Below are 13,037 nucleotides of genomic sequence, written 5' to 3'. Positions count from 1 at the left end.
GGGTCTGAAACTCACTGCCTGAGAGGGTGGTAGAGGCAGAAACCCTCAACTCATTTAAAATTTACCTGGATGTGCACCTGAAGTGCCGTGACCTGCAGGGCTACGGACCAAATGCTGAAAAGTGGATTCGGCTGGGTGGCTCATTTTCGGCCGGCGCGGACATGAATGGCCTCCTTCTGTGCCGTAAATTTTCTATGATTCTATGAAACACCGTCCTTGGGCCTGTGATCTAAATACTCATATTCGCACGGCCTATGCATGTGAACTTTAACCTTTTTGTGCGTTTGTTGGGTAAAATGGTAAGCCGAAAAGCAAGAGTGTGCAGGTGCTTTTGATCGTTGTGAGTGCTTTACTTATGATTGCATATTAAGCGGTGGTTACTGCTGATTGATTATCTACCAGAATGATGTGTAACACGGATGAAAACGCAGGATATCAGCACCAAGGAAACACCAGTAACCTGGTGTGGAGAGGCGGAGCTATCATCGCGGTCAGCTAGACCAATCGGAATAACCGATCTAGGCAAGCAGAAGAAAGCCAGGCCCAGCCAATAATGGGGGCACGTCGTGGCATCCAACGACGTTCTGTGCGGAGAGCAAGGGGCATGGGTCCGGCACGTCTTGTGAAAGAAAAAATAAACAAACAAATGGACGGATTTATCACCAGGACACGGGAATCGGTTCCTGTGAATAATTTCTTTGACCGATGTGCCAGTGGATCCTCCAGTAAAAAAAGGTCGAGATTGGGTGAAAGCTGGAGAAGCATTTCATGATGAGTGGGAAATTCCATTGCAGGTCGTGACAGGAAAGCACTGTGCCTTTTGTTTTAATTGCACAGTGTCGTTTGCTGAGGAGAAGGTGGGTAGTCTGAAGAAACGCGCGTTCTGCATCCGACAGAAAATTCGCTTAAAAGAGAGCGCGGAATTTCTGGCCTGAAACCAACTCTCAATCAGCAGGGAACGGTTCAGAAACGATTTCTCTCATCTTCGGAACTTATGACTTTGACCAGTTACAAAACCTCTTGGATTCTGGCCCGTGAAATGAAACCGTTTTCTGATGGAGAGGTGGTGAAAGAGATGGCGGTGACAGTTTACTGGAGAAGTATGAACCAAAAATCAGAAACGATATCCTGCAGAAAATTCGAGATTGGCAGTTGGGCCATTAGACAGTTTTTAGTTGCTTGCTGGGTCTGTTTGGCAGCATCTCATCTCAGCTGAGCTGAAGGATTCTCTTGCATTTACACCTGCACTGGATGAACCCTGTGGCAATGGCGGCACTGCCCAGTTAGTGTTCTGGTCGTCTCCGCCCCTGCCTCAGCCCATCTGCTGCTGAAACCCGCATCCGTGCCTCTGTCACCTCTAGACTTGACTATTCCAATGCTCCCCTGGCCGGCCTCCAATCTTCCACCATCCGTAAACTTCAGTTCATCCGAAACTTTACTGCCCATATCCTCACTCGCACCAAGTTCCATTCACCCATCACTGACCTACATTGGCTCCTGGTCCAGCGATGCCTCAAATTTAAAATTCTCATACTCGTATTCAAATCCCTCCATTGCCACACCCCTTCCTATCTCTGTAACCTCCTCCAGCCTTGCAATCCTCCGATATCACTGCGCTCCACCAATTCTGGCCCCTGATTTCCTTCATCCCTCCATTGGCGGCCATGCCTTCAGCCATCTAGGCCCTGAGCTCTGAAATTCCCTCTCTAAATCTCTCTGCCTCTCTACCTTTCTCCTCCTTTAAGACGCTTCTTAAAACCTTTGACCAAGCTTTTGGTCACCTGTCTTAATATCTCCTTATGTGGCTCAATGTCAAATTTTGTCTGATAATCGCACCTGTGAAGCGCCTTGGGACGTTTTACTACGTTAAAGGCGCTATATAAGTGCAGGCTGTTGTTGTTGGTTATGATATATTAAGCAAGACTTTGAACTGAGAGAAGAGCTGTTGGTGCTTACGGGACTGAAAGGCTGTACTGGTAGTTCTGCAATTTTGGTTGCTGTTAAAGTTGTCGTAGAATCATAGAATTTTACAGCACAGAAGGAGGCCATTCGGCCTGTAGTGCCTGTGCCGGCTCTTTGAACGACCTATCTAATTGGTCCCATTCCCCTGCTCTTTTTCCATGACCCTGCAGATTTTTCCTTTTCAAATAATGTCACTGAAACAATTCAGTTGGTCATTTATTGTTGTTTGTGGGATCTTGCTCTGCGCAGATTGGCTGCCGTGTTTCCTTACATTACAACAATGACTACACTTCAAAAGTACTCCATTGGCTGTCAAACTGCTTTGGGACGTCCTGCGGTTGTGGAAGACGCTTATATAAATGCAAAGTCTTTATTTCCTTGTCTTATTTACTTTGTTTTCCTTTTGAAAAGTTAACTCACTGAAATTTAAAAATTAATGTTTTTGCATTGTATTAATGGCTTTTATACTGAAAAATCAAATTGATATTTGCCTTCAAAGTCCCAAAATTTGGTTCCCTAGCTTTGTGCTGGAGTGCATTCTCATCACGAGGAATGGCCACTCTCGCTGTGAATCATCAACAGAATTGTGGGAGTTGAAGGCACTGATGCGTGCTCAGAGACAATCGGCTACCCATGTTCAGATCAAAGTCACGGCTCTGGCAAACTCCAAGAGGTGAAACCCATGACTCCTCGGAGATGCAAAAGACCTCTTATGAAGCAATGTTTGGCCCATTTTAAAAATCAGAAATGCTACTATATGGGCACCATTTCTTGGAATCTTTGTAACTTCTAATGTCTGTAATATGTTACAAACCTTATTTCTGATAATTAAGTTTCTCAAGTACGTGAGAGTCCAACAAGACAGCCCAGAGAATGGTGTGAATGTGGAACGAGGTACCACACAGAATGGTGGAGGCGATTAGCTTAGATGCATTTAAGAGGGGAGCTGGATAAGTACATGAGAGAGAAAGTAATAGAAGGATATGCTGATAGGGTGAGATGATGTAGGGCGGGAGGAGGCTCGTATGGAGCACAAACACCGAATTCAGCCCAACAGGCCCATACCAGTGTTTATGCTCCACACGAGCCTCCTCCCGCCCTACATCATCTCACCCTATCAGCAGATCCTTCTATTACTTTCTCTCTCATGTACTTATCCAGTTTCTGTGCTGTAAACTCTGTGTAAAATAAGTTTGAAAAATATCTGGAGCCGTTTCATTGGTTCCCATATTTTTATTGGCAGCCTTTGCTGACGAGTATTACTTTGAAGGATACTCTGCAAAACTCCCGCCTGTTTTGTTCCCAAAGCAATGTCGTTTTTGTGGGGTTGGTGTTCCTGGCAATTGAGCATCGTGCTGTGTTTTTTTTTCCACCCCCCCCCCGCACCCCCCCCCCCCCCATTTTGAGAGAGATGTCACAAATGTTCGAGGTCGTTCCCACAGCACCAAACCCTCTGCAGTCATTCTAATCCTCTGCTCCACCTTCCTCACACAGCTTCTGGATCTTTTCATCCAGTGGGACTGGTCAACATACCTTGCTGATTACGGCCAGCCCAACTGCAAGTATCTGCGGGTGAATCCAACCACGGCTCTCACGCTGCTGGAGAAGTAAGTAGGCGTTACCTCGGGGCTTTGGATTCAGGGGATGGTTCGTACATGGCAGTGATGTTAAAGTCTTGTGGTGAACGGAGGCAACTGTTGACTATGTGGTGAAGGGTTCAAGTAGCAGGGTAAAAATTAGGGAGTTAGGGCACTCAGCATTTCTGACCGCAACAGAGGAGCAATCAACAAAGCAAAGTGTTGGACAGTATATGGCCAAACCAATCAAGTACAAGTCCAACCAACGACAACTTTCATTTATATAGCCCCTTTAACGTAGTAAAACGTCCCACGGAGCTTCACAGGAGCGCAATCAGACCGTGGCGGGGGAGAGAGCAGGGCGGGGAGGCAGAGAGGACACCGAGCCACATAAGGAGACATTAGGACAGGTGACCAAAAGCTTGGTCAAAGAGGTAGGTTTTAAGGAGCGACTTAAAGGAGGAGAGGGATGTAGAGAGGTTTAGGGAGGGAATTCCAGAGCTTAGGGTCTGGGGAATTCCAGGGCTTAGGAAGGTACGGCCGCCAATGGTGGAGAGATTAAAATCGGATATGCGCAAAAGGCCAGAATTGGAGGAACGCAGAGATCTCAAGAGGGTTGTAGGGCTGGTGGAGGTTACAGAGATAGGGAGGGGCGAGGCCATGAAAGCAAGAATGAGAATTTTAAAATCAAGGAGTTGCCTCAAGCAAATCGTGCTCAAACTGTGTAGATTACACCTTCAGTACACCCTCTCTCTCCCACCCTCTCCCTCCCCGCGCTCTCCCTCCACACCCCGCTCTCTCCCTCCCCTCCCCGCTCCCTCCCTTCCCTCCCCGCTCCCTCCCTTCCCTCCCCGCTCCGCTCTCTTCACCCCATTCTTTCCCTCCCCTCCCACGCTCTCTCCCTCCCCTCCCCGCTCCCTCCCTTCCCTCCCCGCTCCACTCTCTTCACCCCACTCTTTCCCTCCCCTCCCACGATCTCTCCCTCCCCTTCCCGCTCTCTCCCTTCCCTCCCCACTCCGCTCTCTTCACCCCGCCCCACTCTCTCCCTCCTCTCCCACGCACACACCCTCCCCTCCCCGCTCTCTGCCTCCCCGCCCTGCTCTCTCCCCTCCCCGCTCTCGCCTCGCCTCCCCTCCCCGCTCTCCCCTACCCTCCCCACGCTCTCCCTCCCCTCCCCGCGCTCTCCCTCCCCTCCCCGCGCTCTCCCTCCCCTCCCCGCCCTCTCCCTCCCCTCCCCTGCTCTCTTCCTCCGCTACCGCGCTCTCTTCCTCCCTTTCCCCGCTCTCTTCACCTTCCCTCTCTCCCTCCCCTCCCCCGTTCTCTCCCTCCCCAACCCTCCCTGCTCTTGCTCTCCCCTCACTCCCCCGCTCTCTCCCTCTCCTCCCCCGCTCTCTCCCTCTCCTCCCCCGCTCTCTCCCTCTCCTCCCCCGCTCTCTCCCTCTCCTCCCCCGCTCCCTCCCTCTCCTCCCCCGCTCCCTCCCTCTCCTCCCCCGCTCTCTCCCTCTCCTCCCCCGCTCTCTCCCTCTCCTCCCCCGCTCTCTCCCTCTCCTCCCCCGCTCTCTCCCTCTCCTCCCCCGCTCTCTCCCTCTCCTCCCCCGCTCTCTCCCTCTCCTCCCCCGCTCTCTCCCTCTCCTCCCCCGCTCTCTCCCTCTCCTCCCCCGCTCTCTCCCTCTCCTCCCCCGCTCTCTCCCTCCCCTCCCCCGCTCTCTCCCTCTCCTCCCCCGCTCTCTCCCTCTCCTCCCCCGCTCTCTCCCTCCCCCGCTCTCTCCCTCTCCTCCACCGCTCTCTCCCTCCCCTCCCCCGCTCTCTCCCTCCCCTCCCCCGCTCTCTCCCTCTCCTCCCCCGCTCTCTCCCTCCCCTCCCCCGCTCTCTCCCTCCCCTCCCCCGCTCTCTCCCTCCCCTCCCCCGCTCTCTCCCTCCCCTCCCCCGCTCTCTCCCTCCCCCGCTCTCTCCCTCCCCCGCTCTCTCCCTCCCCCGCTCTCTCCCTCTCCTCCCCCGCTCTCTCCCTCTCCCTCCCCCGCTCTCTCCCTCTCCCTCCCCCGCTCTCTCCCTCTCCTCCCCCGCTCTCTCCCTCTCCCTCCCCCGCTCTCTCCCTCTCCCTCCCCCGCTCTCTCCCTCTCCCTCCCCCGCTCTCTCCCTCTCCCTCCCCCGCGCTCTCCCTCTCCCTCCCCCGCTCTCTCCCTCTCCCTCCCCCGCTCTCTCCCTCTCCCTCCCCCGCTCTCTCCCTCTCCCTCCCCCGCTCTCTCCCTCTCCCTCCCCCACGTTCTCCCGATCACTATCCATTGCCTTCTGTGTCACTTATATGGACATCAAATGATGATAGTATTGGGCTCACAGTTATGCCCCGCATGGTTAAATACCCCTCCCTCCCCCACTGCTCACTTTCTGTGTTCACTCAAATAATGGCCTCTTGGGCAAGGTACTGGGGAAAGAGGGGTAAGACAGGCGGCCCAGTATGAGTTAAAACTTTCAGTAGAGGAGGGGTGTAAATTTGCAGAAAAAAAAGTTTCAAAATGGAGTGGAAATCAGCCTGCACTGTCATTTAGCTGCATTTTTGAGAGGTCTTAAATTCTGATTTCTGTTTGTTTTTTTTTATCACTGCTGCGATGTAGGATCTCAAGAGCGTAAGTACCAACATTCTGGAAACATTTTGTCGCCAGACTCTCACTGAAAATAATCCAGCAAGTCAGTCACAGGATTTCAGAATTGGCCATGTGAAATTTTCATCCCACCTCCACTTCAGCTGCGGAAAAAAAATTCCAACCGTACAATTATACCTTGTGCCCTCCACAGCTGGATTGTGTCTGGGCTATAGGACTACACTTAGTAACCTTGTTACAGCAATTTGAGCAGATGAATATTAAATGCATTTTTCCAAATAACACTTTGACACCAGCTAGGTACACGTGGGGTGAGAACACCTTTACAATTGCTCACACATGCGGTTATTATATCGAGAATTATCCTGTGAATTTTGTGCTGATCAAAGTATCAGGGTTCGACATCAGACACTTTACATTTCATGCGCCCAGTGTCAGCATGTAGAACTCCCCAAGTCTGACACAGCACAGTTAGATACAGAATAAATCTCCAGCCAAAATGCCCCATTAAGAATAGAATCATAGAATATCCCAGCAGTGGAACATGCCATTTAGCCCCTCAATGGCAGTTAAGAGTCAACCAGGTTGGTGTGGGGACTGGAGTCACATATAGGCCCAGACAGGGTAAAGACGGCAGGTTTCCTTCCCTAAAGGACGTTAATGAACCAGTTGGATTCTCACAACAATCCAACAGCTTCATGGTCACTTTTACTGATACCGACATTTTAATTCTAGATTTTTTTTAAACTGAATTCAAATTCCCAAACTGCCGTGGTAGAATTTGAATTCACGTTCTCTGGATTTTTAGTACAGGCACCTCAGGATTACTAATTCAGTAACTACACGACCGTACTCCGTGATTGTGTTGATTGGAAAAACTCACAGCAGTGCACGAGGGGCAGTTTTCTGAGGCGCAACGGGATAAATTTTCCGATCACAGGTTCCTGATATTTCGCAGCGTGATTTTCTGTCCAGTCAAAAAAATTGTACCATCTCGTTGCGCAGTTTCTCCCGATTCAGTTTCGATTGATTGGAATACGCGCTCTCAGAGTCAACAAACGATCCTGAAAAGGAACCCCCCCCCCCCCTTTTAACCACACGCTGTGCCCCTCCTCTCTTACAGAATGAAAGATACCAGCCGGAAGAACAATGTCTTCGCGCAGTTCCGCAAGAACGAGCGGGACAAGCAGAAGCTGATAGATACGGTGGCAAAGCAGCTCAGGAGTTTGATCAACAGCATGTCCCACCACCCTTGAACCGGTATTCCCCTTCCCTTCCCCTCCCTCCCACCCTCTTAGTTGAAACATTATGCTGGATATCGGACAATGTGCCACCACCACCATCACCAAAACAAGCCACGACCATGGAAACCGACACCAGTCCACTACCGTAAACGGGCAACAAGTGTTCGGCAAACTTTTTTTTTTTGCTTCGTCCGTTTACAGACTCGCTGCGGGATGTTGCAAACCGCCAGGCAACGCACTGTGGAGCCGCTGTGAAGGAAAAGGACAACTCCACTGGTCCGTCTCCCTCCTACAGACACACGTACGTGGCTTTGCTGACCACATCATTTGTGTTGTTTTTTGGTGGTGGTTGGTGAGCGGATTTTACGCTGCAGGGCAAAGCACAGATCTGCTACCTTTAATTCCTACGCTAGACTTTAGGACCCACAGAAAGTTTTGGGGGTCAGCAGAATCTCTGGATATTGACCCTCAAGCTGGACCGCATGACTGAATAATCCTCCTCCTCATTCAGAAACCCCTCTTCCCCTCCAGCCCTCCCTCCTTCATTCCAAGCCAAGCTGCACCCAGTTTCCGATGGAGACGTCTTGCATCCTCCCCATTGGTACCTGCTACCAGTGAGCTCAGTAACTCACACACGCATCAGTTTAGAGCTGTGTGACTATCCTTGCCTACAGATGTATTGCACTGATTGCTGAACACATTTCACAGCCCCCCACTTTCAGGTGACAGCCCCCTTGTAAACGACCCTCGGTCTCAACAAAAGATATCAACATTCATTCTGTTTTTTGTTCACACTGCCTAATTTCTAGTGTAAAACAACAAATGCTGATGACATTATCAGGTCCTGTTCTAAAGGGAATAGTGTGTCCTACAGTGCAAGAGAGCTGAATGAATATCAGTAGAGATACAGTCAGTAACACAGGGTGCTGGGGGGAGAGGGGTTACTGAGTGACAGTGTGAGGGAGAGGGATTAACATCAGTAGAGATACAGTCAGTAACACAGGGCGCTGGGGGGAGAGGGTTACTGAGTGACAGTGTGAGGGAGAGGGATTAACATCAGTAGAGATACAGTCAGTAACACAGGGCGCTGGGGGGAGAGGGGTTACTGAGTGACAGTGTGAGGGAGAGGGATTAACATCAGTAGAGATACAGTCAGTAACACAGGGCGCTGGGGGGAGAGGGGTTACTGAGTGACAGTGTGAGGGAGAGGGATTAACATCAGTAGAGATACAGTCAGTAACACAGGGCGCTGGGGGGAGAGGGGTTACTGAGTGACAGTGTGAGGGAGAGGGATTAACATCAGTAGAGATACAGTCAGTAACACAGGGCGCTGGGGGGAGAGGGGTTACTGAGTGACAGTGTGAGGGAGAGGGATTAACATCAGTAGAGATATAGTCAGTAACACAGGGTGCTGGGGAGAGGGGTTACTGAGTGATAGTGTGAGGGAGAGGGATTAACATCAGTAGAGATACAGTCAGTAACACAGGGCACTGGGGGGAGAGGGGTTACTGAGTGACAGTGTGAGGGAGAGGGATTAACATCAGTGGAGATATAATCAGTAACACAGGGTTTTGGGGGGAGGGGTTACTGAGTGACAGTGTGAGGGAGAGGGATTAACATCAGTAGAGATACAGCCAGTAACACAGGGCGCTGGGGGGGGGAGGAGTTACTGAGTGACAGTGTGAGGGAGCTGGATTAACATCAGGAGAGATACACAGTAACACAGGGTGCTAGCTGAGAGGAGATTTTCTTTTTTGCGTGTATGATACCCAGTGAAGCTCATCACCACGTTGGAGTTTCCAAACCCACACAGACAGATGTGGAGTGTGGAATCTCTACTTGTAGGGATCCCTTTTAGTTAGGCTGAGACAGAATTTGGCAAGAGACAAATCTCAGGGACCTCCAGTTTGCCCAGAGGCATAACCAACTATAAGAATGCAGTTCACCAGCACAGAAGACTGGTAAGCTTCCCACTGTTTGGCCAGTTGGGACCACACTACCCATTAGCTCATTGCCATCTAGGGCTGTATAGAGCCAGGTGAAAGATTGCCCACTGTCAGTGACAGGCCTACCCGTCGACATCTCGTTACTGAGCCAAGCTGGGTGGTCAGATGGCTCGGGTATCAGGATGAGTGACTCTGCTGTCACCAGCTGTGCCGTCTTCAGCTACTTTGACCCCAAAGTGACCCTGCTAACCACCCCCACTTTTTGGTCATTGGACAAGCACAGATTAGCTGGAGTAGGTGCCAGGAACTTCTCATAAATGGCACAGCGAGCACCACAGCTCAATGCAAAAATGTGAGGTTTAAGGTGGGAAGAGTTACCAAACCCAATGGCGGGAAGGAGCTGGCTTAACATCAGTGGAAATACAGCCGCCCTTCTTGAGCCCCATCTCACTGTCTGGATCTGTCACCCATTTCGAGGCAGTCTTGTCATCAGCATGCTCTGTTTTCACTTTTTTGTTTGGTGAACTATGTGCTTGTTCGGTGTTGATACTTGGGAATGGAACACCACCCATTGCAAGCACTGATTGCCAACCCATGAGGTTCCCCCAGATCAAGTGCACAGAGTAAAGGTCCTTCATGCTTCAGCCCCAAACTCAAGAGAGTGCCCACTACTGCACCAGTGTCGCCCTGTCACCCTACCGGTTTGACGTTTTCCCTTTTGCCTCACCAGCCGTGCACTGTGACCTCTCTGAGCCGGAGTGCCAAATTAGGGAGCTATACTGTGCTGCAAGCCTGGCCTCGTAGGTGAAAGGTCAGTGCCTCACCCGCTGAGCCACCCAGTCAGTTATTAAAAAACAAAACAATAGGCAGTGACTCCCGACAGCATGGTTTATTGCCTTTGCCCCTCGGTCAGGCACGCCTTTTAAATATTTTAAATCATTCCTGGAACACTCCTATGTTTAAAAAAAAAACAAAATGTAAACGCTGTTCAGCGGAGCAGCATATTTATTCTGGGAGTTGCTGAGCCGTCAAGACCTGGAAGGCGGTGGGTTTGGAACCTCCCCCACAGCCTCCGCTGTCAGCTGATCTCAGCCAGGTGCGCTGTCGCTGGCCTCCATGCGCTCACGTTAGTTGGGAAGAAGACGGCTGGCTCCTTGAACGATCGTATCCCGCGACCCCTTTCCTTCGAATGCGGGAGTCGGACGAGGGCAGGATTTGGGCGTGACTGTGATTTCCCCACCCCGACCCCCAACGGTCCAGTGTCCTGCCACCGGTTCACTCTCTGGGCTGGTGCTTGATCACAGCGAGCTGGCCGTGGCGTTCGAGGGCGGCCAGTGCCGGCGGAACTGGACCCCAGCAAGAAATGAACACCTTCAAGAGAGCAAGGGAGAAAATGAATGAGGCGAGAACATGCACTCCCCCAGTCATGGGGCAATCTCTCTTCACCGTCAGTGTTGACGAATAACTCTAAGATGATGTTACTGACTCTGAGGAGATTCTCATCGCTGTTAAGTATTTTCTTCAAGATAACCAGCCTGGTGCAACGGCACATTTGATTGTTGATATGAAACCTCTTTGTTCACTACAGTGACCCTCTTTCTCCCTGCCCCCAAGCGGAATTGGACACCCAATTATATATGTATTAAGATAAACAGGGGGTGGGGGGAATAAAACCCTACAAATGCTGGAAATCTGAAATTTTTAATAAAACAATAAGTGATGGGCTTATGCAGTCAGCATCTGATAGAGACCAGGTCAATAACAGATCAGGTTGATCATGATTAGGGGCTGAGGAGTGAAGAATTTTGAAGAACAGGAAATGGTCATTGGACACTACAAGCCTCTTCTCCCTTTCACGGATCAACTCCTCCTGTTCCCCATATTCTTCAATCTCTTTCTCCCCAATCTCTGGATCTCTTATTCACTATATCTCCCAATCCCTTCCCACCATATCCCTCAATCCCTTCCCACCATATCCCTCAATCCCTTCCCACCAAATCCCTCAATCCCTTCCCACCATATCCCTCAATCCCTTCCCACCACATCCCTCAATCCCTTCTCACCATATCCTTCAATCCCTTCCCACCAAATCCCTCAATCCCTTCCCACCATATCCCTCAATCCCTTCCCACCAAATCCCTCAATCCCTTCCCACCATATCCCTCAATCCCTTCCCACCATATCCCTCAATCCCTTCTCACCATATCCTTCAATCCCTTCCCACCATATCCCTCAATCCCTTCTCACCATATCCTTCAATCCCTTCCCACCATATCCCTCAATCCCTTCTCACCATATCCCTCAATCCCTTCCCACCATATCCCTCAATCCCTTCCCACCATATCCCTCAATCCCTTCCCACCATATCCTTCAATCCCTTCCCACCATATCCCTCAATCCCTTCTCACCATATCCTTCAATCCCTTCCCACCATATCCCTCAATCCCTTCCCACCATATCCCTTCCTTACCATATCCTCCAATCTCTTTGTCCTCTATCACTCAATGCCATTTCCCTCCAGAAACATACCTAATTGTCTCTTGACCCCAATTATACTGCCTGCTTCACAGTCCTTCCCTGGTAACTGACTCCCTGGCTCTTATTACTTTAGGTGAAGAAACTCCCGCTAAATGATGTCCTCTGGAGTTGAACTCGTAATGAAACACATTACCCGGGTCATTTTTTTCCCCACTTGACTTTGTAATCCTTACAAACCTCAATTAAGTCACCTTGAAGATTCTTCTCCAAAGATCGGAGCCATCGGAAAATATTAGCCTACTTTTCCCCCTTTCAGATGCTGATTGGCCCACTGTATATTTTCTAGAACTTTCTGTTTTCTTTTAACATATTTACTACTAACGCTTCGAGTGAATGTCGTCGGGCAGAGAGGCCGCCCACTTCTACACGCTATTTGTCAACGGGCATGTTCGATCGCGGATGGGGTGGGGGTGGGGGGGGGGTGAGTAGAGGCACATTTGCTTTTTATTGATATGTTATTAAAAGGGAATGTCTAAGCACCTACAGATTGTATGTATAGAGCCTTCTGGTGAACGCAGCTCACAGTATCCTAGGTCACCATTTAAAGATGAGCTAGTGTACTCGATTTACAGGTTAAGTCTTGGGTTTGCTGATGTGTTACTGACCATATAATCAATGTATTACTCGGTGTCATGATAACCTATGTATTCCTAGTTCTCGGCCTCTCACTGTAACATACGTCGGGCTGCTAGGTGGCTTGTTTTGTTTTTATTTTTCCAATGTTCTATTTGTTGGAAATTGCACAGGTGTTTTTATTTTGCACAGATGGGAATTTACACAAAAAAATGAACAAACAGGAACAAAAAAAAAGGTTTTCTTCGCTTGTTACCCTACACAAGGTGCAAATTATCATGGCAAAGACTTCCTCCTCATAGTGTACAATACCATGAGTTGACTGAAATAAAACAGCTTAGGTTACCAACTCACACTCTCTGTTGCTACTTTCCACACATCTCTCAGTCTTTCAAAACAGCTTCTCAACAGCAACAAAGAACAATGATTCAAGTACATTATCCCCTTAACTCAACGCAGTATAGTAGTTTAATGGTTGTGCACTCTCGCTCTGAGTCAGAAGGTCACGGATTCAAGCCCCACTCCAGGGACTTGAGCACAAAATCCAAGCTGACACTCCAGCACAGTACTGAGGGAGTGCTGCACAGTCGGAGGTGC

At 50.0% G+C, this 13,037-nt stretch overlaps 1 protein-coding gene across 5 annotated transcripts in view; it reads left to right on the top strand.

The window, feature by feature from the left end:
- LOC137314445 (exocyst complex component 6B) overlaps positions 1-12,789 on the top strand; it is a 628,729-nt gene extending 615,940 nt beyond the window's left edge. For all 5 annotated transcript variants that reach the window (XM_067979862.1, XM_067979811.1, XM_067979897.1 and 2 more), the window contains 2 exons: positions 3,457-3,569; positions 7,263-12,789. In XM_067979862.1, the coding sequence (XP_067835963.1) occupies positions 3,457-3,569; positions 7,263-7,395 (246 nt within the window). In that variant the 3' untranslated portion in view covers positions 7,396-12,789. The remainder of the gene's footprint in view (positions 1-3,456; positions 3,570-7,262) is intronic.
- Positions 12,790-13,037: the final 248 nt, after the last annotated feature.

This window comes from Heptranchias perlo, chromosome 1 (assembly GCF_035084215.1).
Source record: "Heptranchias perlo isolate sHepPer1 chromosome 1, sHepPer1.hap1, whole genome shotgun sequence".
NCBI classification, from domain to species: Eukaryota; Metazoa; Chordata; class Chondrichthyes; order Hexanchiformes; family Hexanchidae; genus Heptranchias; species Heptranchias perlo.
The sequence above is the reverse complement of the archived record's forward strand: the minus strand, read 5'-3'. Positions and strand labels throughout refer to the sequence as shown.